We start from the raw sequence: 18,733 nt of genomic DNA on the forward strand, positions 1-18,733 counted from the left end.
AAAAGTAGTACCACCAAAATTCAAACTTAATCTGTGTGCTGTGGTAATAAGCATTATGTTTAAGATTCATAATATTTGGTTGAGGCAAACTAAAGTTAAAGAGCATCGACAAAAAAATAACTATTTTTTTCATTTGTAAAGGGGCATAACTCTAGAAAGGTTAAAGTGATGCCATCAAATTTCTAACTTGATCTGTGTTTTGTGGTAATAAGCATGATGTATAAGTTTTATAACATTTGGTAGTGACAAACTAAAGTTAGAGAACAGAAACCAATTTTAGGACTACAGATGTACAGACTGACAAGGGTAATTTTTAATGACCCCTCCAGTTCGAAGGGAACATAATAAAAAGATCAATCTGTTACTTTATCGAAGATCATGCTACATTTTTTAATTTTAAAAATAATTTTCAGCAAGCAATTATAATAATTGGAAAGGCTTATTCTAATAAAAATAAAATAAAATAGATTCTATATATTACTGAACATGCTATTACACCATATCCTAACATAATTTAGATTTCAAGGGTTTGGCTTTGATGAGTTTTAATTTATTTTATTGTAAATATCATGGATGATTTAAATATCATAAATATCATAAATTGATTTTTATTGTAAATATCACCAAAAATATTATCGCTGTAATCATCATCATCAGGTGATTATAATATTTCTACCATAGCAGATATACATTTGTATTTTCAATTTCAATGTATTATGAAATAAACAAGGTCACATGGTCACAGTAAAAATGTGGAGTATTTCACAACAATGACTGTTCTATCATTATGCTGTCGAAGCCATCTGGAGGCTGGTGATAAAAATGGTCAAACTGTACATCTAACACGGCACCTTCATCCACTGAAAAAAATACCAAAATACATTAAATTACAATGTTCAGTAGTTATTTTTCATTCAAAATTTATGATACTTTGAATTTTATTCTCTATTCTGTAAACCCCATCCAGATCCTTTGTTATCATATTATTGAAACTTTCAGTAATATGATAACAAAGGATCTGGATGGGGTTTACAGAATAGAGAATAAAAAGCCAAATTGGCAATACTGTAGAAAAATGGGCACTTTTTTTTTAGCCAAAACTGTCAAAAAGTACAAAATAAGAGATTAATAAGGTGCTTGAACATGAAAAGAGAATAACGAGCTAAATTATAGAGAAAATTTGCTTAAAATTTAATGAATACAGAATTGAAGCATACTTTCCTGACATCAGAACATTTTTATTTTTATAAGACATAAATTGTTTAAAACATTCTGCCTGATATCATTAATACCTACCATAGAACACAGGAAAAACTGTTCCCTTCATTCCAGAGAAAGGACAATTCATAGGCTGGCCATTCAAGTAAAAGTTTAAATGAACATGGTCATATGTTATCCCCTGGAAAGATAAGTAACATACTCACAATTTTTTAAGAGATATTTAAACATGAAAATCTGTTTCTCAGTTTGTAAAACAATTCCATGTAGCATAACTTTAAAATTCCAATGTCAATGTTTATTATAAGAGTAGGCTTTTAACCATTTCCATTGCCTAAGCTCAATTATAAATACCTGTTCTGGGATATGGATTATTGAAGTTTGAGTAAAAAGGGCTCGGTTCAACTAATAAATTATTTTATACAATATCTCATAGACACTTTACACAAAAATTGTTCTTCACAAAATCTACATTTAATTTTAATTTTTGTAAAAAATTACATTTTCCTAGTAAATTAATAAATAATATGGAAACTTTGTTAGTGAATTCAACATTTTTGTAATGGTAAGAATTCTGACCAAATATGAAGCCCTGGTGGTTCTGTTAATTAGTTTCCAAGACAAGTATGACAATAATAATGTGATGGACAAACACACAAATGGACAGACTACTTGCAATATAGCCAGTACTCCTAGAGTGGTTGTATAATAATAATTACACTAAGAACACATCTTTTCAGTAATAATCGCTTCAATCAGTTTGTTGCAATTGCATCTGACCTTACTCTCCAATACCCTTTTTACATCACGATCACCGTGAGGGTATTTTAATGTATTGTTGCCACAGAGATTTCTACTTATGTAACTTTCATTTTTGACTGTCACTGATCTATAAATACGTATCGGGTGCAAAATAATTTCTTTTTGAGTTAAGTCTGATTACTTATATTTCATTAGTAAATATATGTTATTACCAAAATGTCTCCTTCATTTAAGCTCTGACTCATAGTCCCTTTTTGTTCTTTGTTGTGGTACATAACAGCATCATGATTGACAACCCATGAATCACTATCTTGTCCTAGCGGTACTGCATTTACATTACATCTCTTTGTGGCAAGACCAACTCCCCATACACCTATATAAATATAAAATAGCATAATTATTACTGCAAAAAAATAGATGATATTGTGTCTTACTTTTTCCTGCTCACAAGAAAGTTTTTACACAAAGACTTCCAAGTGGTGAAGTTGAAATCATCCCCAAGTAAGTTTTAGAGGCACCAGTTGGTTGACCCTTATGACATATCCATTTCACATATAATAATGCATATATTGCTATCAATGTATTCATATTAACTACAATTAATCCTGTCCCCTTTTTCTTGAAATAAGACTTTTTACATAGTTTGTACTACCATGAGCAACATAGCGGGGTGCAACATGTGGAGCAGGATCGTCTTACCCTTCCAGAGCACCTGAGATCGACCCCAGTTTTTTGTGGGGTTTGTGTTGCAGTCTTTAGTTTACCATGTTGTGTTAGGTGTGATATTGCTTGTCTGTTTGTCTTATTCTTTATTAGCCATGGCATTAGTTTCTTTTTGACTAAATAAGTTTTAATTTCCCTTTGGTATCTTTCACCTAAAGTTTTTCAAAACATCTATCAGAAAGAATACCACAGTCATCTGTGCTAAAGTTATTATCAGTTAACATAAATGTAGGTCATTATGATCCAAATGTTTAAGAACTGTGAACTGTTAGGAAAAATTTAAATAAAAATGAAAAGCTTTGAATTTTATACTCTTTGTGGTGCTTTTACCAAAGTGCATTCAGGCAATTTGAATGTCTTTTGAAAAATAATACCTTCATCTGTATTTCATAGTGAATATAAACAATTTAAGAGCATGATTGACTACTTTTTGAGTAGGATAGTTTGCTTGTAATGAGTTTTTGTTTTATTTGAAGGCACCTTTTTGAAGAAAAAAAATTAGGATAAATTATGAACAAAAAAAAGAATATTTCTCTAATCTGTAAATTTTCTAATTATGTCTTATTTCTGATTGCTATATTTTTACTAAATGTGGATATGAACAGTGGGCGAAGTATGCATGCATGCAAATAAACTCATCATAGATACCAGGATTAAATTTTGTATTTACGCCAGAGGCTGGTTTCATCTATAATAGAGGATTAACTTGTTGACGTACCCCATCTGTTTACTTTTTGGGATCAATGTAAAATTGAGAATGGAAATGGGGAATGTGTCAAAGAGACAACAACCCGACCAAATAAAAAACAACAGCAGAGGGTCACCAACAGGTTTTCAATGTAGCGAGAAATTCCCGCACCCGGAGGCGTCCTTCAGCTGGCCCCTAAACAAATATATACTAGTCCAGTGATAATGAATTTTTTTTCATCTTATTTGTATCTTCTACATTAACGGGATTTAAATATACTATTCCATCAAATTTACCAACTTGATTAACATTGTATAAAATAATAAAAGTAATTAGCATTATCAATAAGTTAGTCAAAGTATGTTTTGTTGTAGTTTTGGGACTGCCAGGTTGAATGCCCTTAACCATCATATTAAAACAGGCTCCGACTGCATTATAAATACATTGTATATAATATATTTAGTACTAATTTCTTCTTTTTTTATACAGGGTTTATGGCCAATCAGCTTTCTAACAGAAAAAGTGGAACAGTTGTAAAAGAAACAAATTGAAATGCAGTCTGAGTCAACTACTTGACACATGAAGCCAACTAGCAGTACAAAAAGCAGCCTATAGATGGATACTTACTGTTTATAAAAAGGAAAAAATGGCACAAAATAACATGCTTTGTCAGTCTTGTGAAAGTTCTGATGAAATCAAATGGCAATGTTTCAACTGTGACCTGAGTTTATGTGATAAATGTAATGACAGTATTCACACTAAAAGTGATGCCTCAAAGGAGCATTTTATAACAGACATTAAAGATGCAGCCGAGATGATTCACAGACTAGATCCAAGAAATGTCCTGTGTTTTAAACATAAGGAAAATTGTTCAATTTACTGTAAGATGTGTTTAAAACCAGGCTGTCAGCTCTGTATCCCTCTCCATGCCTCTCATGAAGTCGTCAAAATTGAAAAGGCCTATGAAGATCAGATTTCAAAACTTTATCAAGTAATGGCCACCACAGAAAAGGACGTTAAGTTTTTGAATGACAATAGAAAAAATATATGTAAAAAAATCCTGCCAGCTAATTTGGAGTATTACAATGAAATCAAACTCAGAATTAAAGAAAGGGAAAAGAAACTGAAAAAAATGGTCAGCAATGAGGCCAAAACATTAATAAGAGAACTTGATGAAAATTATGCATTAAAAGAAAGAGAACTTTTAGATCAAAGAGATAAGATTACATCTAAAATTGATGTGATTAAACAAAGAAAGGTAAAAATATGTGAAACTGTTCAATCCCGCTTAGCAATATCTGTTTTGGATACTATTGACAAGATTGATGTGAGCCCTTTGGATAAGGAGTCAATTGAAATTTCTGATAATAAATTAGCATTTACATTTCCTCATGAGCCGCAGAGCAGTATTAAGTTTGGATCCTTAATCAAAATTCCAACTTTACAAATATTGCAGACTTATGACCATGATGACATTGACATTTATGATACAACTCTTATGAAATCTCTACCAGATGGCACAGTTATTGTACAAGAAGATTGTACATTAAGATACATGAACTTTAGAGATTCTGATGTTGTCCATATTGATACGAAAATATTGGAAAATTTGCCTATTGAAGATATGACCGTATGTGAAAATGGTGATATTTTGTTTACCATTTCTGATAGATCTTCAGCATCAGCAAACCCCTCAGACATTATGTGTGTTAAGGCAAATGGACAAATAGAAAAAATTACAACAATAGAGCCTCAAGTTAATTTAAGAGGCATTCATGCTACCAGCCACAATATATTTGTGGGATATGAAAGCCCAGACTTAGGATATGAAAGCCCAGACATAGAATATGAAAGCACAGACATAGGATATGAAAGCCCAGAAAAACTGGTATTATGTGTCTTGATTTTAGATTTGCAAGGAAATGTTATTGTAACTTTGAAAGAACCAGGAGTAAAAAGAGAAATTAAAAAAGATGAAGAACCTTATTATGATGATGACGATATTCCATGGAAACTTACTACAAATATCAATGGAGATATACTCATAATAAGTGGGGATATCGAGAGTCATGAAGGAAAGGTTGTTGCCCTTGACCGCACGGGACAGTTTAAATGGGTATATTTTGGAGTGGAATCTTTTTTCTTTGCACCTTCTCACATTGAAACAACTTCAAATGGTTTAATTCTGGTGCTGAATTGGTCATTTGATGATGACAGTATTCATGTGATTTCAATGGAAGGAGAGTTTCTTACCAAGTTTGGTGTAGAAGAAGGTATAAATAACCCCCGCTGTCTACACATTGACCAAAACAATCAATTATATATTGCCTGTTGCAAAGATGACAGACTGGTGATAAAACTTTGCTTGCTAAACTCTCTAATTTAAGAATAATTTGCAACCATAATTTCTTAATGCATACAATGTATCAATACAATGAGAAATGGCCTTTCTCTTGATAGTTATATTATTAGTTACATGGTGTGTTAGGGCCCTAATAGTAATACGATATACATGATATATGTGGGGTCAGTAAATTCCATATGGGGTGAGAGCAAAGCTGGAATCCCCATATGGAATTTTCTGACCCAATATATATCATATTAGGTCATTAGCACACTGTGTAACGAATTTATCTTAGGCAGCAACCATTTGATTTTCTGGGGGGGGCTATGGTTTTTTTTGGAAAAAAAAGTTTGTTTCCAGTTTTTGGAAAAAAAAATAATTTGTTTTTGATTCTGAGAAGAAAAAATTGTTTGTTTCACCCTCAGCTGCCACTATATGTAATGCTAAAATTGAAAGAAAAAAATTGTTTTCGACTTGTCGCGAAAAAAATAGATTGTTTTTCGCCGCAGGCGGAAAAAAAAATTTGTCCAGAAAAAAAACCCATAGCCCCCCCCCCAGAAAATCAAATGGTTGCTGCCTTACAGACCATCTTCATATGTGGTATTTTGACTAGCTGCCTATCAAAGATCCTACTTCCTTTTGTCTATACAGAAAATATAAATGACAACAATAACAACTTTATAGCTTTAAATTTGTTTTATGAATTTATTTCAATCGTTCATTACAAGTATCAATTTCTTCGTCTGTTGAATCCTTTCAGATTTCTTTTTGTTTTGAAAGGGAAGTAACTCTGGAATGCCAACAGTAACAACTTGTTAACTTTAATTTTGTTTTATGGACTAATTTCAACCTTTCATCATTAATTTCTTTGTCTGTTGAATCCTTTCAGATTATTCCTCAACACCGTGTTGTTTTTATAGAGTTTTTTTTTTTTTAAAGTTTTTTAAAGGGAAGTAACTCCTTACTAACCCTATATGGTTGGTCACCCTATATGGTAACAGTGTTCCAGCTAGGCCGTTTTCAGAGGGCGCGGCGCCCGCCCTTTTCCGAGTGGCGCCCTGTGCCCTTTTTACAGTTTCCAGGGCGCCCTGCCTTTTTTGAAGATCGATTGCATATTAATTTGCGTATTGATATGATACGCTAATTACTAAATTTTACCTGGGGAAAAGATTATGACTTTGTTTACCACCCCAAGCTAATCAATGGTTACAACTGGTGTCATAATCTGTTGTTATAGGTAATCCGTTTATCGGATGGGTCATTAATGATCATCAACATTAATTCGTTCAAATAGAATCGGTCAGTCGGCAATTATCTTTGAAGAAATGTGCATACAACAACTAGGGCACAATTTGCGATGTTTACCGTAGTTTCATGGAAGAAACGTAATGACAGAAAGTTGGAAAACCATTATAAACTCGTTGAAGACATTGTTTTACTTGTTTTCTGTAAAACAAACAGAAAATTAAGACGTATTTGTCATTGACTGCCTTCATTTTTGATACGAAAATAACAAAATCGGCCGCCATATTGTGATCATATTTACATCATATTTACGTACTGTTTATAATCCTCCAAAGAAGGAGCACACCCGAATAAAGAAAGATAACTCAATCTGATTTTTTTCCTAGCATTGAGTAACCCATTTACATATTCTAAAATGTGTCTCCATACTTCTTGCTTAAGAATATATATGTTTAGGTATTTATTTTGAGTTATGGGAAAAGTTAAAGAGGGTCTTAGTAGCAGTGTTGGTAGGGTGTCTTTGTCATCTTTTTCTGTATTCTTTATTTTTGATACTATTTTTCACTGTTGCTTTATATCCTGAAATTGTGAATTTACTGAGCAAAGCTGTTTTGTGCTGTATTGCCATCAAGCACAGCAGGGGTAGAAAGGTGAAACTGGTAAAATGTGGTAGACCATAGAAACAGTATGAAACAGATCTCCTTTCAAAACATACTGCATATAAAGTTCAACTGTGCCAAGCAATGATAGAAAAACTTGTGTGACAAGCTGCTTGACAAGTTTTTCAGCCTTAAAAGTAGAAAGATAGAGTTCTATATGGGCTAAAGATGTTGTTCTTGTATAACCTGTGATTCAAAGAATAAACACAAATGTTTGATTAACATCTTTTATTAAAATATGCCCTTTTCATATTATCATATCGCGCATTAAATGCCCTTTTTCAGGATTGGCACCCTGCCCTTTTGAAAACCTAGCTGGAACACTGGGTAACTAGGTTGGTCCCCTCTGTAAAACATTCAGTATGCCTTCGGAATATACAAATATTAACAAGAATTTCAATAACGGCCGGGAAACAGACTATATGGTAACTAACCATGTATTTTTTTAGGACACCCTAAATCAAATATGCATTGTCACCATGTGTAACCCATTAAACAATCATTTTTATAAGAGGTAAGATAAATATTGATATATATATATACATATTATGACTGCTTGAGCCAGAAATACAAATTATCTATAGTCTTGTATGCAGACTTTAAAAAAAATCAAATGTATACTGGTACATGCGGTGATGCCAATATAATTTAATCAATCCACACATAATGGACATGTAAGCATAAAAAAAAAGAATCCACAGTAAGCTTCTCATAATGAATTGTTTGGTGTATCAAATATTGTTTGTGTTTTTCCTTTTCCTTGTGAATTCTTCTGGTCTAATCAAGTGCAATAAATGAAAAAAACTGAGATGACTGAGATTTGTTTTAAATTAAAAAAAAGTTGTTTTGTATTATAAATTGTGTTTTTTAATGATTTTTGTTTGTGGTTCATGTTCAATAAAATCTCAGAAAATGATTTGTTTAGATTGATTTATTTACTTCAATATATATCATGTATATTTAACAAGATGTAACCAAGTAAAATGTGTTTCAAATAAGTTGAAGATTTTTATGATCTACCTACGATAGTAGAGGGGCATTATGTTTTCTGGTCTGTGGCTCTGTTTGTTCGTTCGTTTGTCCGTCCGTTCAGGTTAAAGTTTTTGGTCAAGGTAGTTTTTGATGAAGCTTAAGTCCAATCAACTTGAAACTTAGTACACTTGTTGCTTATGATATGATCTTTCTAATTTTAAAGCCAAATTAGACTTTTGACCCCAATTTCACGGTCCACTAAACATAGAAAATGAAAGTGGGAGTTTCAGGTCAAAAGTAAAGTTTTTGGTCAAGGTAGTTTTTAATGAAATTGAAGTCCAATCAACTTGAAACTTAGTACATATGTTCCCTATAGTATAATCTTTCTAATTTTAATGCCAAATTAGTTATTATCCAATTTCACGGTCCATCAACAGGGAAAAGGATAGTGCGAGTGGGGCATCCGTGTACTTTGGACACATTCTTGTTCATTTAAGTTCAATCTGTTTTTTAATTACTCAATCTATAGTTATTTTACTGCATTGTTTTTACAAATCCAAAGTTGTAAAGCTTGTTTGGTGTTTTTCAAACTAAAAAGAAATTAAATTTATACAAAAATACAGAAATGTGATATGAATGCAAATGAGGCAACTGATGATCATATGTTAAACTATCTGTTTCAGTCTGTAATAATTTTACTGCATCGTAGTTATAAATCCCTTGTATCATGGAAGTATTATATATCATGTTCAAACTTAAAAGAAGTGAAATTTATATAAAAATACAGGGATGTGGTATGATTGAAGATGAGACAACTATCACCTGAGTCCAAATGGTGCAGATATAAGCAACTTAATTTAACATGTTTAATGTACTGTGATTAATAGAATTGAGAATAAAAATGGGAAATATGTCAAAGAGACCGCAACCCGACCATAAAGCAGATAACAGTTCATTTAAGAGTGCTTAAAAACTCTTCCCTCTCCTGAGACAATTGTGTAACCAGCTCAATATAAGATCAAACTGTTGTAAATGACTTGCCAACATATTGGTTATGTTGATATGAAAGACAAAAAAGAATCTACCAAAAATTTAAAGACACAAAGTACCAATCTAAGAGTACTCACAGTAACTGAAAGCTAGTTCAAAGCCAATTACAACAAAAAAAGAAATCAGTTTCTCTCTGACTAAAGTACATCCATCAGATTTAGTGTACAGACAATCAACCCACTCTGGGGAAACTTCTTTTATTGTTCAATTTATTCTCACTTTTAAGTATGCATGAACAAATTGCCAGTGGACATTATGTGAACAACAGTCAAGTAATCACAAACTCAATTTAGACAATGTTTAAAGCTGGCATTTGTCTTCTTGTTTTATGGTGGTTGAAAACTCATGACTCCGGACAAGAAAAATGAACACAACAGTAGCTTTCTTTACATGTACAATTATAATATTATTACCAAACAAAGATTTTGACAGTTGGAGAGTAAGACCTTAGGAAGTCAATTACTTTAAATTCAGAAATTATTGCCATGTTTTTATTATTGCCAAAATTGGGACAGGGTTAAAATCGCAATAATTTAAACTCACATTTTGAAAATTTTTATATAATTAAACAGGATTTTTCACAATATCGCAATAGTTTAAATCGCATTGTGATCCAAAATGACAAATTTCGCAATTATTTCTGAATTTTACAGTATTGCCATCTTCTACACATAACAATGACATTAACATGATTAATATGGCTGCCATTCTGACTATGCTTCTTGTGCAGAAGAAAAAAAAATGGGTTTTCAAATTCTTACTTTCTGTTGGAGAAAATATTTCAAGTCTATAAATAATATCATTATTCTGGTTTTTGTCACTCCTTAAAAAACCTGTTTTAACTGAATCATGAAGACTTTCAGTGGCAATTTTATTTGTAGTTGTATTTTATTCCTTTCACACAACCAAATGATATATTTTAAAATGAAGTTCTGTAGACGAATTTTTTTTATTTGATTGAGAAAAACTTGCATTTTATCGGATATTTGGTTTTGGGGATTTGGCAGTTTCTGTATACATTCCTATAGAAATATTTTACTTGTCATGCTTGTTGAACATTTAAATTCATGGTTCCCCTGTACCCATGAATTCCATTAACATTGGTATTCATAGGTATATTCCTACCCCCAAAAGTCAAATCATTTCAGGTTAAAACAATTGAAATAATTTTGAATTATCAACACTTATTTAAAGCTTCTCATGGTTCTTAAAAATCACTGTATAAAAATCTTTACCAAAAGTTGGAAGTGCTATCAAAGGGACATAACCAGTAAATTGCTGATCTGAACCACTTCGTCAGAAAGGAGTAGGGGCATTATAAGGCCTAGTTTTTGCCCAAGAAAATAAAATGTTTGATAACCATTTCAAATTGGCACATAATGTTTAGAAATGAATTGGGTCAAGAAATATAAATGAAAAACATAAAGATTTTTATCTGATGACGTCACAATTACGTCATAAAATGTACTGTTTTCACAAAAACCATGAGAAAATACAGCATTTATGCAGTTTTCTATCTTTATTTCCGATGTGGAAACATCCTGCGCAACCAAGAAACAACAAAATAATTTTACAGAAGCTTTATTATAACTATTGGCATAATCTCACAAAATATAAAGTTGTTTCTTGGGTGCGCACATACTTTTTCAATCTAAAATATACTTAAAATTTGATGAAAAAACAAGGAAAATCGCGAAATTTAACATAATATGCAAATTAAGTCATGATTTGTTGCCATGGTAACTTGTTCGATGTCAAATTTGTCTTGTTTTTCTTAGTACCTTATACCTTAGTCAAGTTTTCAGTTATTTAAGAATATGTATGATAACTTTTAAATTTGCAGTAATTTTTGGGCCAAATAAGGGCTTTATTGCCCCTACTCCTTTAACAAATCTGACATAGTGTTGTCTCAATATTATTGTGTAAGCAAGGAGATGAATTTATCACTTATATTCCTAAGAATGACCTCTCAAAGGCAAAGTATAAACATGTATTTAAAAGTTGGGCTCAAATTTTTTGTTAAAAAAAACCCCAAATATATAGCAATTACTTTAATAGTCTCCATTACAAATTTGTTCTTTTTAAAAATAAGTTAAATTCTGGTTAGTTTTCTGGCTGTAAATAATAAATTAATACTTGGTTTCAAAATCAATCTTTAAATTACCTGTACTCTGTAGCTTAACTTCAAAGTAAGCTTTATCTTGTGCTATAGGAGCATTTGACAATGCTGCACCTGTTCCACATATTCTTTTACCATTTTTTACAATCACAACATCATTACCTGAAATGTTAAACACATGTACATTTTTACATTTAACCGTAAAAAAATAATTATCAACTAAGCATAAAGGAGTAGGTTTGGTAAGGACCGATTTTGGCCTCAAATTTCAGGTTCATCTGACGAAAGATTTTGACCACTTTTTAAACACTTAAGTGTCTATTTTATTTGAATTAATTAGTTAATGTGAAAGATTTTAACAGATTTAGTCATTAAAAACGTTCGATTCAAGCTCAAATATGAAAAATCTACCTAATATGCCGAAAAATGTCACTTTTCAGATGGTTTTTGGTAAAAATGAAAGTGGCAGCATCCGTGTTCATCCTCAACCTTTATATAGGTTATGTATTATCATAAAATACAACTTACATTTCAATATTAAGGATGAACACGAATGCGGCCACTAAAACGTCTAAAATTTAATTAAAATGCTAGAATTATGAGGATTTCAGTAATTTAGCATGACTTAATTTGGTGCTAGTACCGGATATATGTGCATTGTATTGTCAAAAACAGCCCATATTTATGTAGCAGAAGCATTCTACTGTCCAATAAATAACTAAAGGTTTACATTTTAACAATTTTGTAAAACTGCTATATTTTGGGGCCAAAAAGGGGTCTTACTGAACCTACTCCTTTACAAAAATAACAGAAAATTATCAAAAGGTATTAATGTAACTTTTAATTTTGTATTACAATAAATTTAAGAACAGCTTTCGTTTTTGAATGTATCCACTGCACAATAATACCTCTTATAACACACCCATTTATAAGATAACCCAACCGGTTTCATGTGTTAGTTTGTACTATGTAATATTTTACCCTTGAAAAAAACCACTTGTATCCTTTTTTTTAGAATTATATCCTAAACATTACGGCATTTGGGTGATTGGTCCCTACTTCTATGTACAAAATATATGTTCATTGTTGACACTTATTATGCCCCACCTACGATAGTAGAGGGGCATTATGTTTTCTGGTCTGTGCCTCCGTTCGTCTGTGCGTCTGTCTGTGCGTCGGTCCGTCAGTCCGTTCAGGTTAAAGTTTTTGGTCAAGGTAGTTTTTGATGAAGCTGAAGTCCAATCAACTTGAAACTTAGTACACTTGTTGCTTATGATATGATCTTTCTAATTTTAAAGCCAAATTAGACTTTTGACCCCAATTTCACGGTCCACTGAACATAGAAAATGAAAGTGGGAGTTTCAGGTTAAAGTTTTTGGTCAAGGTAGTTTTTGATGAAGCTGAAGTCCAATCAACTTGAAACTTAGTACACTTGTTGCTTATGATATGATTTTTTTAATTTTAAAGCCAAATTAGTCTTTTGACCCCAATTTCACGGTCCACTGAACATAATAAATGAAAGTGGGAGTTTCAGGTTAAAGTTTTTGGTCAAGGTAGTTTTTGATGAAGTTGAAGTCCAATCAACTTGAAACTTAGTACACATGTTCCATATGATATGATCTTTCTAATTTAAATGCCAAATTAGATTTTTAACCCAATTTCACGGTCCATTGAACATGAAAAATGATAGTGCGAGTGGGGCATCCGTGTACTTTGGACACATTCTTGTATATATGTATGTCAGTGCATATTATTCAAACTATGTCAAACATAAATTTGTCAAATGTGTGTGTAGTGAATAAAGTTAAAGGAAAAAAAAAATCCCACTTAGATTCAAACCAAAGAGCAGCATTCCAAACTTAATTGAGTACTAATGGTTTCACACTTTGGCACGTGAGTTTTTCAAATGTGAAGTTTAGTGGGCAATAAAGATTAATATAGCCTTCAAATTGGGTTTATAGTACATCCAGATTGTGTAATATAAAATGTATTTATTATGAGAAGTTTTCTGTATGATACATGTATTCCAGACATTGGTTCAGAAATTATTTTTATGTTTTTTCTCACTTTTTTGTTGCAAGAACTTTGTGATTATTTTATGTAAACTAAATGTAGGTACACCAGAAGTGGAGGAAAAAACCAAATGTGAACATCAGGTGAAGTCAGGTAGTATTAAATTATTTATTTTCTATTATCATGATTATCATGATTATATTGTATGTTTTGCTGACAATGTGGTACAGTTTTGTGATTTTGATTTTCATAATATGTATAATGTAGCTACTGTTAATAGGGCTGATTATATCCTTTCTCTCTTTTTGAAATGGTTATGATAGGGGTACATGTACCTGTTCAAGAAGCATGTAAGAAGCAAGTAACGAGTTTAAACTTGTTAACATAAATCTATCCTTCAACTATTGATTTGACATTTTCTTAAAACAAAGGTATGTCATATTTAAGCTTGAACAACAAGTAAGACATGCACAGTATTTCAACAATTGTTTTAATACACAGAGAAATTCATGTAAATATAAGGCTGATAAAGTGTAAGGTAAATAGCAGCAAATAACTGTTCACTGTAAGAATAGGTACTTTTTGATACCATTAATTATTTGATTCATATTTAGTGATGCAACAGTAACACATAGTTCACAGTGAACAGACATAAGGGCATGGCATCTGCATATATATATACACTATAAATCTCAAGTTTTTTGAATGAGGTCAATTGTTGTAAATAATGTCATTTAACAATCAACAATTACAAAGATGTACTGTAACATAAAATGTAATCATCATGTTGTCTATTAAAAACAATGAAGCATTATTTGAAATTTCATCAATAATAAGATCTACATGATCTAGGGGCTTCGTTAGCTTATTAAACTAATATTTCTATATTTTTTTTTTATATTATTGATTTACCAAAAGATCTTTGAGATACCTTTTATATAGTGGGTCTTATTAGGATCAAAGTGTGGTACAGGATTAGCCCATTTTTCTTTCACATGAAAAAAGTAAAATCACAAAAAATACTGAACTTAGAGGAAAATCAATTCGGAAAGTCCATTTATAATCACATGGCAAAATCAAATAACAAAACGCATCAAAAACGAATTGACAAGAACTGTCATATTCCTGACTTGGTACAGTCATTTTTTTAAAGCGCTAACCCTCTCACTTTTATGACAGTCTCATCAAATTCCGTTATATTTACATTGATGCGTTAACTAAACAGACACAATAAATAAAATAGTCAAAATATGGGTACATCAGTCATCATCTTATAATAATTTTAAAAGGAACAATTTAACAGAACACAAAAACATCTATCTACATACACATTCATTGATTTGTGTACATGTGTCTGACGTCAGAAATTTTTATACGTCACATATATTTCTGGGGCGTAGCTGGGTCCCTTTGAAGTGCACGCCAGCCAGGAGGGGGGTTGGGGGGATTGCCCCCCCCCCCCCCCCCCTAAGATTTGTTTTTTGGCTAGACGCAAAATGGTGCGTTCTGAGGGCCTAAAATTGGTTTGATTAGCAAATTATTAAGACTGTATTTGATCATTTTTTTATTGAGAAACATCCTGAATATTTTTCCAAAAATCTGCCCTTCGTATTTTTAGCTGCAACAAAAACGTCCATGGCCTTGTCTAAATTGATCTTAAAATCACGGTGGAACCCAAAGCCGATAATCTGTCATTTCTCATTGTGGAACGGATGTACGTTTTCAAACGTTTCAGTACGCTAAACGACGTTTCAGCTGTAGCACTAAACAAAGGGCACACAGTATTGGTCAATTGGTCATTAGTTATTTGTTCTACCACGGAAGAAGATATTGTGCAAGAAAACGGTTTTCTGAATTCAGAAGTCGAGAATCAAGTTCCGTGATCATATGACCCAGTAATCCTTAGGGGTTTCGGCTGGATGGTTAGCACTCGAGGTTTGTCTTCCACACCACTTAGGAACATTTTCATCTATACCAAAAAGCTCTGCTATATCTAGAGTGGTTTGGTATAGCTCGTTCCAAACATTATCATCATTGTGCTCGGAACGCAATATTTCAGTTACGGACTAGTACTGCAGAACTTGATGAAGTCTTGAAAGGCTATTTCATGTTATTTTTAATGCATTGACGCCTTAATATTTCGACAGGAAGGTGTCAAAACAGAACAATATGAAGTAGCCTTTCAAAACAATAATTTAAAGAGGGAATTCAGATTTGTATTTACCGTTATCGTAATTTACATATAAAAGAGGGGCGAAAGATACCAAAGGGACAGTCAAACTCATTGAAAATGTTTACTGTAATTCATTAAATTGTTCAGTGTCGGATCCAAAGTTAAGAGATAAAAATGGAACAAAAGTCAATTGGTCATTTTTTAGTCAAAATAATGTACGAAATTTACAACCCTTATCTAAACAAAAACGTGTGTTTACAACCCCTGAAGCCCTGTTAGTTCAACGACGCGCATTATATATTTTTTTAATTCAAAAGGAGTTAATATACCTTGTCGGAAATTTGAAGGTGTGGACATTTTTCCATTTGTCGGTCAAAAGTTGTAACTGTATATCTTTCCCTAAGGATTTCGAATCTTTCAACAAAGAAATATCTGGATAAGATAGTCCCAGATTTTTTGGTACTGGCTTTGACATGACACTGATGTAGCAGCTAAGTTCAATCAATCATCGTCAATTTTTGACGTTTCAGGGGTCTAAATTGTCCTGCTGGTTGTGTTTGGCTATCACTGTTGGTAGGCGTTTTTGTGAGAGAAAAAAAATGTCTAACGTTTGCCCTTTAGGGTTGTCACGCTTTGAACTGTTCATGTTTTATATGCTACTTTTTACGTCGAGTACCAGAAGAAAATTATAGCAAATAAATTAAAAACGATTTCGGTCAGGGTTGATTTTACAGACGGAAATATTATTGTGACGTTATTAAAATAGTTATACTGTATCGTTTTCTACTTCGATTGGTTAAGTTAAATTATATGTTTTTTAGTCGTTTGTATTTTTATTTTATTTTTCGGCGTAAATTATTTTTTTAGACCCCGCGATGTGCACGCCATGGCGTGACAGCGTATATGGAGCTACGCCCCAGTATTTGTCGTTCAATGTGCATACAAACAATTTTAAAATTTACTTAGGCAATGTTAGCTTACAGGGTTAAAAAATCAAAAGTATGTAAGAATAAATTTCAGAAATAGACCGAGATTTAAACTAGTCCAAACGTTATATATAGAATTTATAAGAATCCACAAATAGTTAATTCCACTACGTGATTGAATGATTTTGACGTTTGTGGTTCAACGTATATTGTAATTCATAATAGAAATATATCATAATGACATAAAATAGAATATCATACTGACAGGATCTTTTAAAGTACAGAGTCATGTTATAAGAACCAAAGAAAAACATAAAGTCGCATATTTAAAACACACCACCAAAAAATGAAAGACTATACAAACACATTGACAAGATGTACAACGTATAAGTACCGAGCTACATCAAACGGATATCACATAAAACCATTCAACAGTAAAAGTAATATTGATAATAAAACAACGACAAATGAAAGAACAATAAAACACGTTGTTAAGATGATAAACAACATTAGTACGCAGAATCTATACATCAAGACCATCATGTGTTATCATTCATACTATTTTGTGTGAAAATGGAATTAAACAATGTTGTAAAATCACAAGCTCTAGTATTGCAATGATAAGCATGATAAGTAGGACACAGGATTCTGACAAAACAATAAGTGGGTTCCAGGATCAGAACCCCCAAATAAGACCTATATATCTTATTATTGTTGTATCAGGTCGTTCGGGCCCCAAACCGATCCAGCCCAAAGTCAATCCGGCCCATGTCGATCCGGCCCACGTCGATCCAGCCCCAAGTCGATCCGGCCCCATAATAAAATATGAATAAACTATATTTACTATATGGAGGAATTTGTCACAAATTTGAACAGTTTAAACAGAATTTGCAAAAAGTGTCAATGATGGACGACAACAGATTTATTTATGTGAAGTATTGCATTGGAGTACCAGTTAAAGAACTATTTTAAATCGATACCAAAATGAGTGTTATTGTGTCTGTGTGTATAGCAGCTTAAACATATTTTAAAATGTGAAGATATTTTCCATGTTGACTTTGAATGTCATGGCGATTTTTATTTTATTTACTTCTCACACAGAGTAGCTAAATAAATATTTACAGTCCAATGGAACCGTTAAAATTTAACTCATCATAATGTCTTGTTTAACCAAATCATTAGTCTATAATTGGTTTGTTTATTCAACAATTGTCTGATGATTGTAAACTAAGGTAATGCCACTGGTAATCACTTAATTCAATCAAAGCCTGATTAATTAAAGGTAAGTAATCAACAAGGTCTTTATAGTTTGATCTTTTGTTTGGTATAAATAATTCAACTTGGGTCGGATCAAAGTGGGGCCAGATCGACGTGGGACGGATCAACTAGGGCCGGATCGACCCAAAAGCTATTATTGTTGATAGAATTTCCTGTGATATAAACATGATAAACAGAAAATAAATTATTTTAAAAACATAAATTTAGTGTTTTACCCATGTGATTGGTGTCAAGTTGTACTGTTGGAATTTCCTTCAAAGGTATATGTCCTGAATTGCCATTTAGCATTCTTAAACAGCAAAGACATCTTGTAAGTGACATTTTACTATATTACTATTTTGAGTTGGAAATCCGGAAACAAGTCTGTGGGTAAAGTTATGTTTTGAAACTGTAAAGACAAATTTGCAATATTTAACATAAATCGTTGTCTTATATGTCAGTTTTAGACACTTGGTAACATCATTTGTTCTAATCTTATTCTAATAAAGACATTATTTTGGATGAAATGTGTATTTTCCATGACTGCTTTATATTCGTTCCATCTCGGAAAGTGGTCTTATTTT

General features: G+C 32.1%; 1 protein-coding gene across 1 annotated transcript; it reads right to left on the reverse strand.

Annotated features, from left to right (window-relative positions):
- Nucleotides 1-593: 593 nt before the first annotated feature.
- On the reverse strand, nt 594-18,637 carry LOC143068694 (SPRY domain-containing protein 7-like). Its single transcript, XM_076242937.1, has 5 exons — nt 18,386-18,637; nt 11,826-11,942; nt 2,193-2,353; nt 1,297-1,399; nt 594-860 (listed from the first exon to the last, which is right to left on the reverse strand). Exons 1-5 carry the CDS (start codon nt 18,489-18,491, stop codon nt 763-765), a joined length of 585 nt encoding a protein of 194 aa, XP_076099052.1. The 5' UTR covers nt 18,492-18,637; the 3' UTR covers nt 594-762.
- Nucleotides 18,638-18,733: the final 96 nt, after the last annotated feature.

Source organism: Mytilus galloprovincialis, chromosome 3, assembly GCF_965363235.1.
Source record: "Mytilus galloprovincialis chromosome 3, xbMytGall1.hap1.1, whole genome shotgun sequence".
NCBI lineage: Eukaryota > Metazoa > Mollusca > Bivalvia > Mytilida > Mytilidae > Mytilus > Mytilus galloprovincialis.

Bases quoted from the DNA above. Each gene is read 5' to 3' on its own strand.
- LOC143068694 (XM_076242937.1), bottom strand. From the start codon at position 18,491: ATGTCACTTACAAGATGTCTTTGCTGTTTAAGAATGCTAAATGGCAAT. The intron at 11,943-18,385 runs GTAAAACACTAA...TTAACATTTCAG, and splicing joins ACTTGACACCAATCACATGG to GTAATGATGTTGTGATTGTA. The intron at 2,354-11,825 runs GTAATTTAAAGA...ATATTTATATAG, and splicing joins AGTTAAGCTACAGAGTACAG to GTGTATGGGGAGTTGGTCTT.